Source organism: Delphinapterus leucas, chromosome 10 (assembly GCF_059928025.1).
Source record: "Delphinapterus leucas isolate spDelLeu-1000000601 "Yukka" chromosome 10, BTC_Dleu_Yukka2, whole genome shotgun sequence".
Lineage (NCBI taxonomy): Eukaryota > Metazoa > Chordata > Mammalia > Artiodactyla > Monodontidae > Delphinapterus > Delphinapterus leucas.
This window is the reverse complement of record NC_143138.1, coordinates 61,608,137-61,622,607: the sequence shown is the minus strand read 5'-3', so window position 1 is coordinate 61,622,607 and position 14,471 is coordinate 61,608,137. Positions and strand designations below refer to the sequence as shown.

The window sequence follows — 14,471 nt, the reverse complement described above, 5'->3', positions numbered from 1 at the left end:
AGAGACGTCAAATACCTTCCCAAGCACAGAGTCAGTAGGTTGGGACTCAGTCATAGATGTCTGTCTGCATTTGGAGTTTCTTTCTGCTTTGGGGAAGCCCAGAGCCCAGAAGCTGTGGTGGATCTGATCCAGCTGTGCTCTTAGGGCCAACTGTCCTTTTCAAATGTGCCTTCCTTTACTTAGATACCAACATCAGTGCTATTTAGGTTTTTTCGATGACCTTCCTTATTTTCTCCCTATTCTGTCTTATTCAGCAAAATGAATGAATGAACGTTTCTTATGATACAAATCTAATTTTCTTCTAGAAATGAAACTGTTTATCTTTCTTCTTTGTTTCTCAAGCCAAAAGAATATTTTCCTCTTTTCTTGGGAGTTCACTTATAAGTTAAAATTTTAATGAAAAGTTTCATAATTCAACAATTGGAACAAGGATCAGGTAATAAGGGAGTAAACTGTGAACACTCCGAGAACACCCTCTTCCATTGGTTGTCTGAGCCAAAGCTTCGGAAGCTTCCCACCACATACTCTATTCCCAATGCCTTTCAATTTCTCAGACATTTCCCTTAAGATCTTAAGATCTTAAGACTCAGGTCAGATGTCCTAAGATTAGGGTCCTAAGATCCTTAAAGACTCAGGTCAGATGTCACTGCTCTTGTGTTACCAATTAATGCAGAGCATGCTTTTTTTGTAAATTTCTGAGTTCTGCATTTAAATGTTAAGCACCTCTTAAACATTGAAGGTGAAGGCCTTATCGCACTGATCTTTGCAACAGCTCTGGATCTGAGCTCCCATGTTGCATGTAATATATGCTCAATAAAGGTTTTGCAGTATATTAGTTTCATATGTATGTGTCAAAAGCTAAAAAGTTCCCAGGCCCTTTGGCCCAATTATCCCCATGGCAAGAAATTTATCCAAAGGAAGTAATTGAAGATGAGAAAGGAAATTATACAGAAAAGTGCTGTAAAATATGTGTTTGCTAAATATTGGAAACAAGCGAAATGTTTATTAATAGGGTAATGATGAGTAAGTTACAGTACATGATCTTGATGGAACATAATTCATTCTGTCATTGGTTAAACAAATATACTGACTGCCAAGGAGTGAGAAATAGAAGGAGTCAGATGCCTTCAATGAGTTCACAACCTGGCAGAGTCTTCTGAAATGATTACAAAACTATATAGAAACAGAGGGCTATTTGTGGCCTAATGGTAAGAGAAAAAAAAAGCAGATTATACGGGCTTCCCTGGTGGCACAGTGGTTGAGAGTCCGCCTGCCGATGCAGGGGACACGGGTTCGTGCCCCGGTCCGGGAAGATCCCACATGCCGCGGAGCGGCTAGGCCCGTGAACCATGGCCGCTGAGCCTGCGCATCTGGAGCCTGTGCTCCGCAACAGAAGAGGCCACAACAGTGAGAGGCCTGCGTACCGCAAAAAAAAAAAAAGCAGATTATAAAACTGTCTGTACATTATGATTGCAACTCGAAACACATGAGAGTGTGAATGAGGTCTGGTGGGCAGATGAAGATACTGTGTGGGTAGATTATAGATGATATTTTCTTTAGCATCATCACAATTGTTTTTCAAGCTTTAAAATTTCAGTCCATCCCAAATGTTTACTGAGAAAGGGAAAACTGCTCCTGGGGCCCTGGCTGTCCAGGTTGGCAGTGGCATGAATGATGGGGTTCTCTCCAGATGGGGTTGCCACCAGTTGATTGGGAGGAAATGTTCCAGGCAGTCCGGGAGGGTTGGGTCAGGAAAGGCTATCAACCTGTATATCTACAAGTGTCCATTGAGCGCCACTGTAGGAGCCAGCCTCCTCTGTGTCTGAGCTACATCACGCAGCAGAGCCCGCAAGGCCCTTCCAAGCTCTGTCAACAGCACCACTTAAGCACGGTGCCAGGTGGAGGAAAAGCTGAAGTCTGGGAACCAGACAAGAGGGTTGGAACCTGCAAGAGTTAGAGGCTGGTTCCTCATGCTGGAAAGGATGCTTCCTACATGAAAAGTTCTATTATGTCCATTCTACAGATGGGGAAACTGAAGTTCAGCTGGCCCCAAATTACCCAGCAGATAAGTGATAGAGTTGGGACTAGAAACCATGCCTTCTCAGTTTGGGCCACTGTTTTTTCTGTTTATGCCCCTGGGCTCTGGAGCAGGTGGCGATGCATGTGGCTGGATTGAAGAGACCTGACTGACAAGGTGGCTGGAGTCCTTTGTGAAGGGGAGGTACTGGCGAATCTGTTGGTGGAACCACATGATGGAGGGTGTCAGAGGCCAGGCATTTGAGCTTGGACTTGATGCAGTAGGCGCTGGGGAACCTTTGTATGTTTGGGGACATGACAGAGGGGGTTTAATGGCGAAGAGGCTGGTGGTGTGTGCTGGCTGGTATGATCAGGGTGGGGCTGGGCTAGACGCAGGTAAAGTTGGTGGGCAACTCTTGTTATATCTGATCAAAGCAGCACCCACCCCTCCAGCTTCTTGGAAATATGTCTTCACGCATCTCCAACCACAAGATTGGAATGGGAGCTGCCATCTTATCTATGTCTTCCCTGTGGATACTGCCACCTGGTCCAAGGATGAGAATCTGATACAAACTTGGCCAATCAGAGCCCTTCCCTGGGAATTTTGACCTTGGGATCAGAGGGATATAGGTCTCATTCCCTCTCTGATGACAAAACTGTGTTATGTGAGTCTGGGATCTCTGTTACCACTCAGAGATTTGAGAGTCAGAGAGAAGAAGTTCTAGCTAGATTCAATCTCTAGTTTTCACTCACTCTGAGGATTTGCCACCCCCTTGCCCATGTTACAATGCAAATGATACTGCCTCTTTTCAGGCTAAATTAATCTGAGTTGAATTTTTGTAATTTGTAAACAAGAAACTCTTGACATTGGCAATAAGAAACATGACTATCCTTTATCATTCAGATTTTGAGCACAATTCTAAAAAATACTTTCAGGATTGCTTTTGGGCATCAGGCCCATTGTTTCTTGCATGTAAGAAATTTAAAAATCTGTCCTAATTATTCAGTGTCAGTCTCAGAAACTCCAGGCTTGCTGGAGAGACAAGGCTTTCAGAGGAGGATGGATGTATTTCCGTCACTGGTGTAATGAGTGAAATTGCTGCTCAGAACACTTTCTCGCCTGCTCCTTTGTGATTCAGACGGGGACAGGGAGAAACTGACGTGGACGGGATGGCCACACAGGACAGCCAGGCATTTCCTGTACAGGTGGTAAAGGTATCTTCTGAACTTCTCTCCAGCAAATGCATAGATAAGGGGATTAAGGCAACAGTGGGTAAATGCAACTGTCTCGGTCACACTGAGGGCCAACCTCAGATCCCTCTTCATGTCACAGTTGGGAAAGAAATCATAGAGGTTGAGTGTCTCTAAGAAAATCATGACGTTGTAAGGTGTCCAGAAGAGGAAAAACATGATGACCACAAGAAAGATCAGCCTAATGGCTTTAGCTTTCTTTTGGTTTTTGCAGGAAAAAAGTGTTCGCATGATTCTGAAGTAACAGTAACTCATAATAAGCAGGGGGAGCAGGAAGCCAAGAAAATTTATTTCTACGTTGCGGAGCACAGGCCAGATTTCCTGTAGGACCTCGGGGTAGTCACCAAGGCATTCGTTTTCTTTCTGTTTGGTGAACATGAACTGGGGTGCAGCCACCAAGATGGCGGCTGCCCAGACGCCAAGGCTGATGGTGACACCATGCTGCACAGTCCGGTTGTTCATGGAGTTGGCGGCCAGGACAATGGCCAAGTACCTGTCGATGCTGATGATGGTGATGAAGAATATGCCTCCAAAAAACCCGATGAAGAAGAAGGCGGTGGTGAGTTTGCACATGGCGTTATGAAGGCCTTGCTCGTTTATAAGATAGTGAGTCCAGAAGGGCAAGGTGGCCACAAAGAGCAGATCAGAAAAGGCCAGGTTCAGGAGGTAAACGTCAGTGATGCTCTTGGGCTTCTGGCTGTTGGTGAGGGCAAACACCACCAGCAAATTTCCCACCAGGCCAAAGGCAAAGACAAGGGAGTAGAGTATGGCCAGGAAGACAGTTCCCAAGGCCACGATGTCCCCCATATCACAGGCTTCTGCAAGCTCATCATACTCAAAGTCTTCTAAACTTGATTCAGGGGAGATGGTGGGCATGGTGAGCACCTGGATGAGAAAGGAAGACAACTAGTGGCATTAGTTCTCAGAGAAACAAGGTTGGAATTCTGCCCCTTACGTAGGCAGACTGGAAGAAGCAAACATTTGGCTGGGTGTCTAACCAGTACCTTTCCCAGTGTCATGCGTGCTATCTTGTTTAATCTCTGTGATGGAGGCTATAAGAGACCCCTTTGACAGAGAGGAAACCAGTCCCTGAGAGGCTGAGTGACTTGCCAGAAACTATGAAGTAAATGGCTCAGTTAGCATTTGAATCTAAGCCTTTTGAAGCTTGAGACAGATCTTTTTTTCTTTGATTTTCAAAAGTCTATCTGAAAGATAGCGAGCTTGACCAGGGTGTGGATGGGGGAGAGAGGACGAGTGAGTGGGGAGGAGAAGGGTGTGGTGGTGGGGACGCCGTAATTCACACTTCCAGTCCAAGCTTCCATTCTCCACCCGCTTCCTTTCTCCCACCTCTCTGCCCTCTGCACCCTCATTTCTCCTGCATGAACACTGAAGAGAGAGGTCCTAGACACTGCGGAGCCCTGGGCAGGCCTGCACCCAGAGGCTCGTCTTTGTCTTTGAGAGCCATTTCTTTCCCTCTCCCTCTTGGAACCAACTAAGTCTTTCTGTTCCTTAAGGGATAAGACATAGAGTCAGACACCCTAGGGTGATTACCTTGCCTTGATTTGCCCAGGACTCTTCTGGTTTTAGCACTGAAAGTCTCACATGTCGGAAACCCCTCCGTTCGAAGCCAGCTGGGATAGTCAGTCATCCTACAACTCCAAGAGGGAGTGTCACCATCACCCAGGCCTTTGCAGTCACGAAAGGGCTGATGGATCCCAGATGGAGGCCTGTGCTCAGTTAGCTTGTTGCCCTGGGTCTTGGGGGCTAAGTAATCTGATAATTACCAGCCCTGCACTTCACTGTGACCTGGCCTCCCCACTGTTCTTTTCCTGTTTTTTTCTGGACAAGAATAGAAAGATAAGACATTTCTGCTCAGGTTGGGAAGTGACACTTGTCCATCCCCTCTTCTCCCAGCCAAGATTCACTCCAGAGGCTGCAAGGGGAGCCCTTTTGCCCTGGTCCTCTGGGACCCCCTCCTCTTCCTTGTGATACCACAAGATAGGCCCTCAGAAACCTCAGTGCACACCTCCTGGTCGTCACTGCCTCCACTCAGCACAACTAAAACCAAAGCTCATGCTTCTTTAACCAGGGGAGTTTCCACACCCCGCTACATACTTTTCATGCTGGTTTCACCAAGATGGTGTCTCTGCCAAGGCGAGGGCCCCCCCAGCCAGGGCTTTGCTTCTCCCTTCCCAACCTGTGCTTAGTGTCCTGGCCCAGCTCTGCGTCTCACCCAGACTCTTCCGGGCGAAGTGGCCCAAGCCTTTCTGACCTGGGCCGTCTCAGGCTGGGATGGAGTTCTCAGCCCCAGGGAACTGTATGCTTTCTTTGCTTTCAGCTGCAATGCCCTTTTCTCAGAGAGGAGCCTCTGGCTATGACCTTAATCAATAAAAGTTAAGTTGAACCATATAAAATGGCTGATATGCAACCATTTTTGAGTGACATAAATGTCAGTTTCAAATGGCTCAGCTGAGATGCCGGGCGGCCAGGAGTGGCCGCTTGGTGCAGGTGACTTGTTGCTGGAGCCCATCTTCCCAGACAGTCAGCTGTGTAGGAACACAAACAGTCAAGCCCTTGTAGTCCTAAGTTGCGGATGCTGGGGGTAGCCCCCCCTCTTCCTGCCCCCCACCCCGGGTCAGGAGCTGGCAGATTTGACCTCGAGAGGAGTCCAAGGACAATTCGCATCTCTTTTGGGCCTGTGTTCAGTCCTGAAAGCCCAGGAACTTGGTGCTTTTGAATTGGCTTGATTTTTGCCAAATCTGCATGTGGTGGGTTTGAGTTCCACTCTTGGCGGCATGCCTCACACACAGGGACCTCCTACAAATCTTCGGGCAGGTGTCCCTGGGTCATTGGGAAGAGTGGGGAGGTGGGCTAGAAGGGGACGGGCACACACTTGGCAGCCCTGAGCCAGGTGCCTAGCAAGGAGAGGGGAGGGACTGGGGACCTCCTTGCCACATGCCACCTGTTTATTTCTGACATCCTGGCCTTTTCCAAGCTCTTCCTGCACCTTCCCCATCCTCTCATCATGAATATCCCTGGAGCCCTTCAGCAGGGCAGCGAACTTTCCTTTCAGAATTACAGAGAGGATTAAATAGGTAATAACATGAAGTATCTAGAACTTGATAGCTTTATCCAGGCACCTTTTCAGGAAAGGTGGGCCTCAGCTGGGTGGACCTTTTATCTCTGGGTCCTCTGAGATGTCCCAAGGTTGGGCCAGGAGCCTGAAGATAGGGCCTCCTGGTAGCAGACAAGAGCAGGACTAATGCCCTTGGGGTCAAAGTGCTGCTAGAGATCAACTGGCTTTCACTCAGGCTGCACACTGGCCTCCCAGACCCTGAGGACACCAGAAACCAAGTGCAAGAATCCAGTGAAGGCGCAGTGGCTAAGAATCTGCCTGCCAATGCAGGGGACCCGGGTTTGAGCCCTGGTCCAGGAAGATCCCACATGCCGCAGAGCAATGAAGCACGTGTGCCACAACTACTGAGCCCATGTGCCACAACTACTGAAGCCCGCACACCTAAAGTCCGTGCTCCACAACAAGAGAATCCACCACAGTGAGAAGTCTGCGCACTGCAACGAAGAGTAGCCCCCGCTCGCTGCAACTAGAGAAAGCCCGCGGGCGTCAACGAAGACCCAACACAGCCAAAAAGAAATAAATGAAATAAAAAAAAAAAGAATCCAGTGAAATAAGCCTTCACAGCATCTACTAAGCGAGGTTCATATAGACGGGATTGCAAGGGGAAGGATAGGTGCCGGAGTGAAGCACTAACACAGGTCCCACCACACCAACTGAGGCTGCACTGCATACGTCTCCTCAGTTGTCCTCGGGTCTCCTCACCCTCTGTTCTGTTAAGTCAACGTTTTACTAAATGGTGCTGAGCTGGGAGAGTCTGGGCTGAACCTAGTAGCTGAGCTTTGAATACACATGGGTTTCACACCCAAGTTGAAATGAATTTTGTAGAACCTGCTTTAAAAAACACCAAGCAGGCTCTACTGCTGATCCTGTTCTACTTCCTCCGGTCACTTCCTTTTCTCAGGCCTGCTCACTTATTTTTTAACTATTTTTTTGGTCATCATTACCCACTGTTTCCAATCAGCTTCCCTTTTCTACACTTCCCCTCTCATTAGCTGGCCCCCATCCACTTTCTTCTCCCCAGCGTCTTTTTCGTGTTGCTTCCTCCTCTTTTTTGGCTTCACGTCCTGCTTAGTTTTCTAGATTCAATGAGTCTTCTTTTGTTTGTTTGTTTACCTTCCTTGCTCTCTTTTTATGGCTTTTTAGGCCCTTGAGTACATGCGGGTTTGAGGTTCAGTCTAATGCCAATTGTGAGGCTTAATTTTTTTCCTTTGGACCAAACAAAACTCAGGAATTGCTTGATCCCTGATCCCAACTTTCCCCGTGGGGGTACCACTATCTCTTGAGGTTCTAGAACCTGAGGTTATCCTCAGAAAGCCCCAGTTTAGGAGTGAAGGCTGCCGTTCCTGGATACCTGCTAAGTGTCATGCTCCAGACACAAGACCCCATTTAATTCTCACCACAACACTTCATGGGAAATGACTCTGCCCCCTTGCAAAATAACCACCAGCGGCTCAGAAAGATTTGGGTAATTTGTCCAAGGGAGCAACAGAACCAGGATTTCAACCCAGATGCGTCTCTTCACAAAGCCGTGTTCCCTGCCCTGCACCATGCTTTCCCTCTTGGAGGGGAATTCTGCATGTTACTGCAGGCCCTGTCTCTAGAATGAGAACTGAAAAATAGTAGAGGTGACCCCCCTTTAAAGGATAAGATTCAAGAAGTGACCCTGAACACTCTTCCTGGGTTTCGCCTTCTAGACTCAGGACCCAGAAGGCTGACCCTCAGTGAAACGGTGGTGGGAAATGGAGGGGATAGGGATATTATTTGCCTCTCCAGCCATGACTAGGTGGTCCTCACTGCCAGACCCCCAGAACCTAGCTCTCAACAATGGTGGTGAAGAAATGGGAATCCTTTTCTATGGAGAAGGAAAGGCTGAAGGCTAAAGGGTCAGCTTATTTCCTGTCTTCAAATACACAGTGATGCTCTTCAGAGCCATGTACTTCAGAGGGGTCCACATACCCTGAAATAAGCTGGCAGACCCTGGGCAGCTCACTTCCAGCTCGGCCTCAGTTTCTTGATGTATGTAATGAAAGCCCTGGACCGGACCATCTCTGAGGGCCTGGCCAGCTCTGGCTGCTCAGTTTTCCAACAATGACCGAACAGAAGGAAACAGTTTTAAAGAGCAGCATGAGTCCTGGGTCAGGGGAAGCATGGCCTCGTGTCCACAGAGTGGCTGCTCAGCAGCCTGCGAAGCTTCTGGGCTCACAGGCGGCCAGCATTCAGATGAGGTTCTGTTTGGAGACAGAGAGCTGAATTAGTTAATTTTGAGTCCTGACAAATCTGGAATTCACCTTGGGCCACGTAGGAAGGTTCTCAGTCTGGCCCCAAGCCCACACCCCTGGCTACTTGGGACCCTGAGTTTAAGGACCTGATGGTTTTCCAATTTACAATGACAGCTATTTTTTATGAGACCCCTCCTTAGGATGCAGAGAGAGCAAGGCCAAGAAGGAAGAAGAGGGGCAGATGGATGGGCCTTGAATTCCATGCTGAGGAGCAGTGGGCACATTTTACAACTTGCACCCCATCCTCCACACAAGTAGATTGAGTGACTTTCTATTCCTGCAGCAGCGTCCACCTAAAACAACTTGGCGTGACTCACCCACCAGCATTTTATACGGGCCAAAACACGCCACAAGCCAAGACCAGTAACAGGAGAAAACCACACATGGAGCGAGGCACCTCTGCTCGTGTGTGAGCCACCCCTTCACAGGACCTGCCCCTGTTCTTGGTTTGCCACACCTCCCTCTGCTTTCCTCCTCAAAGTCCTTTATGGTATTTATTTATCTCTGTTAAAATGAACTGTGAAATTTAGAAAGGAAATGACTATGACTTTCCTTTTTTTAATAACTGAAGAAGAGATGGACTTGCTTATTAATTAATTTTTGATTAAGCCAATATCTGTTAATTATCTTTACCATACACTGGTGTAAGGACAAGTGAAAATTAAAAATAAGAGGCTTGGGACTTCTCTGGTGGCGCAGTGGTTAGGAATCTGCCTGCCAACACAGGGGACACAGGTTCAAGCCCTGGTCCAGGAAGATCCCACATGCTGCAGAGCAACCAAGCCTGTGTGCCACAACTACTGAGCCCGTGCGCCACAACTACTGAGCCCATGTGCCACAACTACTGAAGCCCGTGCACCTAGAGCCCATGCTCTGCAACAAAGAGAAGCCTCCGCGAAGGGAAGCCCATGCACCGCAACGAAGTGTAGCCCCCGCTCAGCACAACTAGAGAAAGCCCGCGCACAGCAACGAAGACCCAACGCAGCCAAAATAAATTAATTAATTAGCTAAAAAAAATAATAAGAGGCTTAATTCTCCCTGTTGGAAATAAGGGACAAGAGTCCACTTGCCTCCTTTTTCTTAGAGTATTTATTTTAGAAAACATGTAATTGTACCTTCTTTCCTCTTTGAAATGTGGATACATATCCTTTAGAAAATGTGATCATTTCCTCTGTCAGCTTCAGAGCCGGGAGCCATCTCTTTGAGATGCAGATATTGAGGTGCCCAGGCTCCCAGTCCCAGAGGGAGGGCAAGAGCCTGACTTGGGCAGGAACCTGGCTCCAAGTTACACAACCACCTCTGATAATAAAGGGATGAGAAGTTTGTTTCTCCTCTGGATGAAGCCAACCCACTAATACAGATGATGAACCCAATGACCATGGTAAACTTGGGATGAACTGTGTGTGACTGTCAGGTTCCCTTACTTGAGCACCAGTCATTGTGTATCTTGAGAACATGTGTGTAAGGGGTTGTATCTGGTCATATACCAGGGTGAGATTTTTTGTGTCTTTACTACCTCATAGCGGATTGCCTGTGATGCACATCACATTTAATGCTTATTCAGTAATGAAAGAGTTTTCTTTCTCTACCATATTCATGGAGAGATTTTTCTGGGTTGGAGATTTTGTTTTTCATTCTATTTCCCCAACAGTAGGCACTGTGCTCAATTCTGTAGAGGTAAAAATGTCTAAGATATAGTCTCTGTGAATTTTTATTATTGTTTAGTAAGAGTATAAGAAAAGTGATGGGAAACCCAAGGATTGGACCATTTAAGCTGAGTCTTAAAGGCTGGGAGGGTCTTCCAGGTTGATAAAGATGGCGGTGGGCATGGGGTGTGGTGCGGTTTGAAGCCAAAGGCACTGAGAGTATGAGCATAAGGAGGTTTCCTGGGTCCACGGCCAGGCAGAGAGGGTGTGAGGGACTATACAGAAACAGAAGGAAGTGAGGATTGTGGGGTTAGGAGGGGCCAACCTGTTCCCGGAGCCTTCAGGAAAGTTCACTTTAGTCTGAGTGGAGGGCTCAGGAAAGGATGCAGAGAGAAGGCAGAAGAGGGGAAAACAGAGGAGCCTCAAATTCTACACTGAGGATCTATAAGGAGAAATTATAAAAGACTTTAATAGGCCAAAAAACCTTTATTGGGTGTCCTGTCTAGCACACCCTTTGGGGCCATCTCCCCCTTTTCACTGTCTGAGCTAATTTACGGATGACTGATGATGTTGCGATAATTCTTGTTCATGGAAAAAGAAATTGTGTCTGGTGGTGATGCATTTGATAACTGCCATGTGGATAGGGGCCAATTTTGCATTTATCTGTAAATTCATCTCAGCATTTCTGGTAGTATCTCATCCATGCTATTGCTGTGGCTATGGTCTGTTCATTGTTATTGCTGAATAGGATTGCACTGTGTGAGTGCCCCACGATTATTATCTGTTCTATGCTGATGCACCCCTGGGTGGCTTTCAGTTTTTGAACAATTCTGTCATGAACATTTCTGTGTGTGCATCTACATCTCCTACAGTAGAAATGCATTTTAAAAACGCAAACCAAAAAGCAGACATACTGTATATAAACCCACATATGTGAAGGTCAGAAACAGGCAAAGAAAATCCACAGTGTTTAGGAATGAATATGTAGGAGGTAAAACTACACGGACAAAGAAGGAAGCAATGACCATAAAAGTCAGGAATGGGGTGATTTTGGGGAGGGCAGGGGTGGTGATCAAGTAGGGACCTGAGGGAGGCTGCCGGGGGCTGGCCTGGTTCTCTGCTGCTGCCTGGTTGTTGGTTTGGTAGCAGATCAATTTATAAGCTGTTGACCTGCACCCTGTCCTTTGAGTGTGTTATGTTTCCCAATGAACATAGGTTTAAGGAAAAAGATGAAGAGGGCCTGGGAAGATATTTAAAGAGATGTGGTATAGGTTTTCTTCCCTGCCAAGAGTCACAATTCACTCACATGTGTGACCACTCATACTTTCTTTCTGAAGATGATGTTTTCCAATGACACAAACCTTCTGAGCCCAAATGTCCTCACAATGATGATAACAGCATACATCAACGTTGAACATCAAAGTGCGTCAGCAATTTGTTATTAAAATAATTTTCGTTATAAATGCAATAGTTGCTCATTATAAAAAATGCAGATATTGGGACTTCCCTGGCAGTCCAGTGGTTAAGACTCCGAGCTTCCACTGCAGGAGGTGTGGGTTTGATCCCTGGTCGGGGACCTAAGATAGCATATGCCTCACGGCACAGCCAAAAAAAAAAAAAAAAAAAAATGCAGATGGCACAAAAAAGCATGGAAGTAACAGGAAAGAAAAAACTCAAAACTATCTACAATCCAACTTCCCAGAACCAACCACAGCTAGCTTTTAGCTTCTTCCATCCAATCTTTATGCATATTTTAATATTCACGTTGAGTATATTTAAAATGCAAATGCTATTTTTAAAACTTTTTATTATACAATTTCCAAACATATATAAAAGCAGAGACAACCCCCATGCACTAATCACCCAGCTTCAACAATTAGCAACTCATGATCAGTATTTCATCTATTCCCCACTCATGCCCTACTGGATTATTTAAAAATAAATTCAGGGACTTCCCTGATGGTCCAGTGGTTAAGACTACACACTCCCAATGCAGAGAGGGGGCCTGGGTTCAATCCCTGGTCAGGGAACTAGATCCCGCATGCCGCAACTAAGAGTCCACATGCAGCAACTAAAGATCCCTTGTGCCGCAACTAAGACCTGGCACACCAAATAAATAAATAAATATTTTAAAATAAATAAATAAATCCAGATGTCATAACATTTCACCCATAAACAGTTAAATGTGAGTCTCTAAAAGAATAAGAAAGAAAAAAAATAAAATTATTTTTAAAAATAATAGGGAGCTCCCTGGTGGTCCAGTGGTTAGGACATTGTAATTGATTTACAATATGTTAATTTCTGCTGTAGAGCAAAGTGATTCATATATATGTGTGTGCATGCATATATATTCTTTTCCGTGCTATACAGTAGGATCTTGTTGTTTATCCATTCCATATATAACAGTTGGCAGATGCAATTTTAAATGATGCTTTTTTTGAGCATCTCTCCATGTCCCTGAAACGTAATTACTAACACTTCTAATCATATTCCACTATGTTAAGCATATCATAAATAATCTAATCACTCACTGCCCCCCATCACCCCCAAGCCCCTTGGACATTTAGGCTGCAACATCCTCTGGAAAATGGTCTCCCTTGTTGGCATGTAAAGCAAACCAGCATCATTAACCAACTTTGACCTCTGACCACAGTGCCCCACCCAGCTCGCCCACAGGTGCTGAAAGAGTCCTCTGGTCCTACCTGGGCTGGACCTGGGAAGGGAACCTCTGGATATGCCAATCAGCCGCCCTGTCCCACGCAGACTCTGCCAGAGAGTATTTCCCTTTCCTTCCCTCTGAGAGCATCTTTAATTGCAAAGTTAGCCAATAGTATCTGGTTTCCTGTGAGGTAGACTATCTTTAGATGCTGCCACAGGCAAGTTCAGAAACTCCAGGCTGGAGGCCAGCTGGGACAGGAGCGCCTGAAGTTACAGACCTGGAAGACCCAAGCCTGGAGCAGACCAAGAGGGGCTTGGAGGGAGTGATAACTTAGGGGCTGTGTTATCTCCCTCACATGGGTGGAGGGCAGGGAACAGTATAGCTCTTTTAATGATGTGCCTTCAGGCAAGCCCAGAAACTGAGCCTCAGTTTTCCTGTCAATAAACAGGAGCCGATAATACTCACTGGACAGCATTGGGGCGCAGATTGAATGAGCTACAGCTTTTCTCCTCAAAGTGTGATCCCAGTTAGGAGCTTATCAGAAATGCAGCACCTCAGACCCCCACCCTAGGCCTCTTGAATTAGACTCTGCATTTTTTTGATGCCTTGTAGATTTTATTTGTTATAAAGAAAATTCATCTCTATATGTATCTTTATTTTTTTATTTTTTTCATGTGACTTGCTTTATTGTGATATCTGCTTTATTGTGGTGGTCTGGGACCGAACTCACAATATCTCTAAGGTATGCCTATATTGTTTTATTAAAAATTTTTTTTCTATTGAAGTATAGTTGATTTACAGTATTTTAGGTGTACAGCAAAGTGATTCAGTTATACATACATATACAAATATATATATATTCTTTTTCAGATTCTTTTTCATTTTAGGTTATTACAAGATATGGAATATAGAGACTCTGCATTTTAATGAAATTGTTAGGAAATTGGTAAACACATTGAGTCTGAGAGGCGTTGGCACAGAAAACACCTACTGAGTGCCTGTTACCTGATGGATACTTAATAATTATGTTTCCCCTCACCTCCCTCCTTCAAGGCATCTAGTGATTCCCTATACCCTGCAGTCAAGCCCAAGTTCTGTATCTGATGGGCAGTGGCACAGGCTGCTCCAGCGGGATGTGGCACCTGGCTGGGCCCTGTTGTACAGACCGTGCTCCTGCTCCCTGCCCTGGCCAGCTGGTTCTTTGACTGTAACTCATATCTCAGCCACCTCGGCTGCACTGCCTTCCCACCACTTCCTTACTGCCTGAGTCATATCCAAGGCCAAGCCTCTTCCTAGTCCATCCCTATCCCAGGGCCTAGCCAGGGTCTGGCACCAGTGGGCCCTCAACACACGTGTTTATTGCGTGGTCAGTGACCACACCCCCACAAGACCTTCCCTGGCTGCCCACTGCCCTTCTCACAGCTTGTGCCCAGTGTGCCCCTGGTCTCCTATGCTCTGCTGAGGGTGGGGCTGCACTGCAAGCT

General features: G+C 46.4%; 1 protein-coding gene across 4 annotated transcripts; it reads right to left on the bottom strand.

Moving 5' to 3' along the window:
• Window positions 1–983: 983 nt before the first annotated feature.
• On the bottom strand, window positions 984–13,152 carry CX3CR1 (C-X3-C motif chemokine receptor 1). Of its 4 annotated transcripts, none has more exons than XM_022563664.2 (2): window positions 13,031–13,152; window positions 984–4,152 (listed from the first exon to the last, which is right to left on the bottom strand). In XM_022563664.2, exon 2 carries the CDS (start codon window positions 4,141–4,143, stop codon window positions 3,067–3,069), a length of 1,077 nt encoding a protein of 358 aa, XP_022419372.1. In that variant the 5' UTR covers window positions 4,144–4,152; window positions 13,031–13,152; the 3' UTR covers window positions 984–3,066. The 4 variants fall into 4 exon arrangements, with proteins under 4 accessions (XP_022419372.1, XP_022419371.1, XP_022419370.1 ...); XM_022563663.3 differs by lacking the exon at window positions 13,031–13,152 and adding an exon at window positions 11,690–11,932; XM_022563662.3 differs by lacking the exon at window positions 13,031–13,152 and adding an exon at window positions 9,798–11,606.
• Window positions 13,153–14,471: the final 1,319 nt, after the last annotated feature.

Coding starts and splice junctions, on each gene's coding strand:
- CX3CR1 (XM_022563662.3), bottom strand. CDS start 10,139: ATGTTCTCAAGATACACAATGACTGGTGCTCAAGTAAGGGAACCTGAC. Junction 4,153..9,797: donor CATTTCAAAGAGGAAAGAAG/GTACAATTACAT, acceptor TTTCTCATCCAG/GTGCTCACCATGCCCACCAT.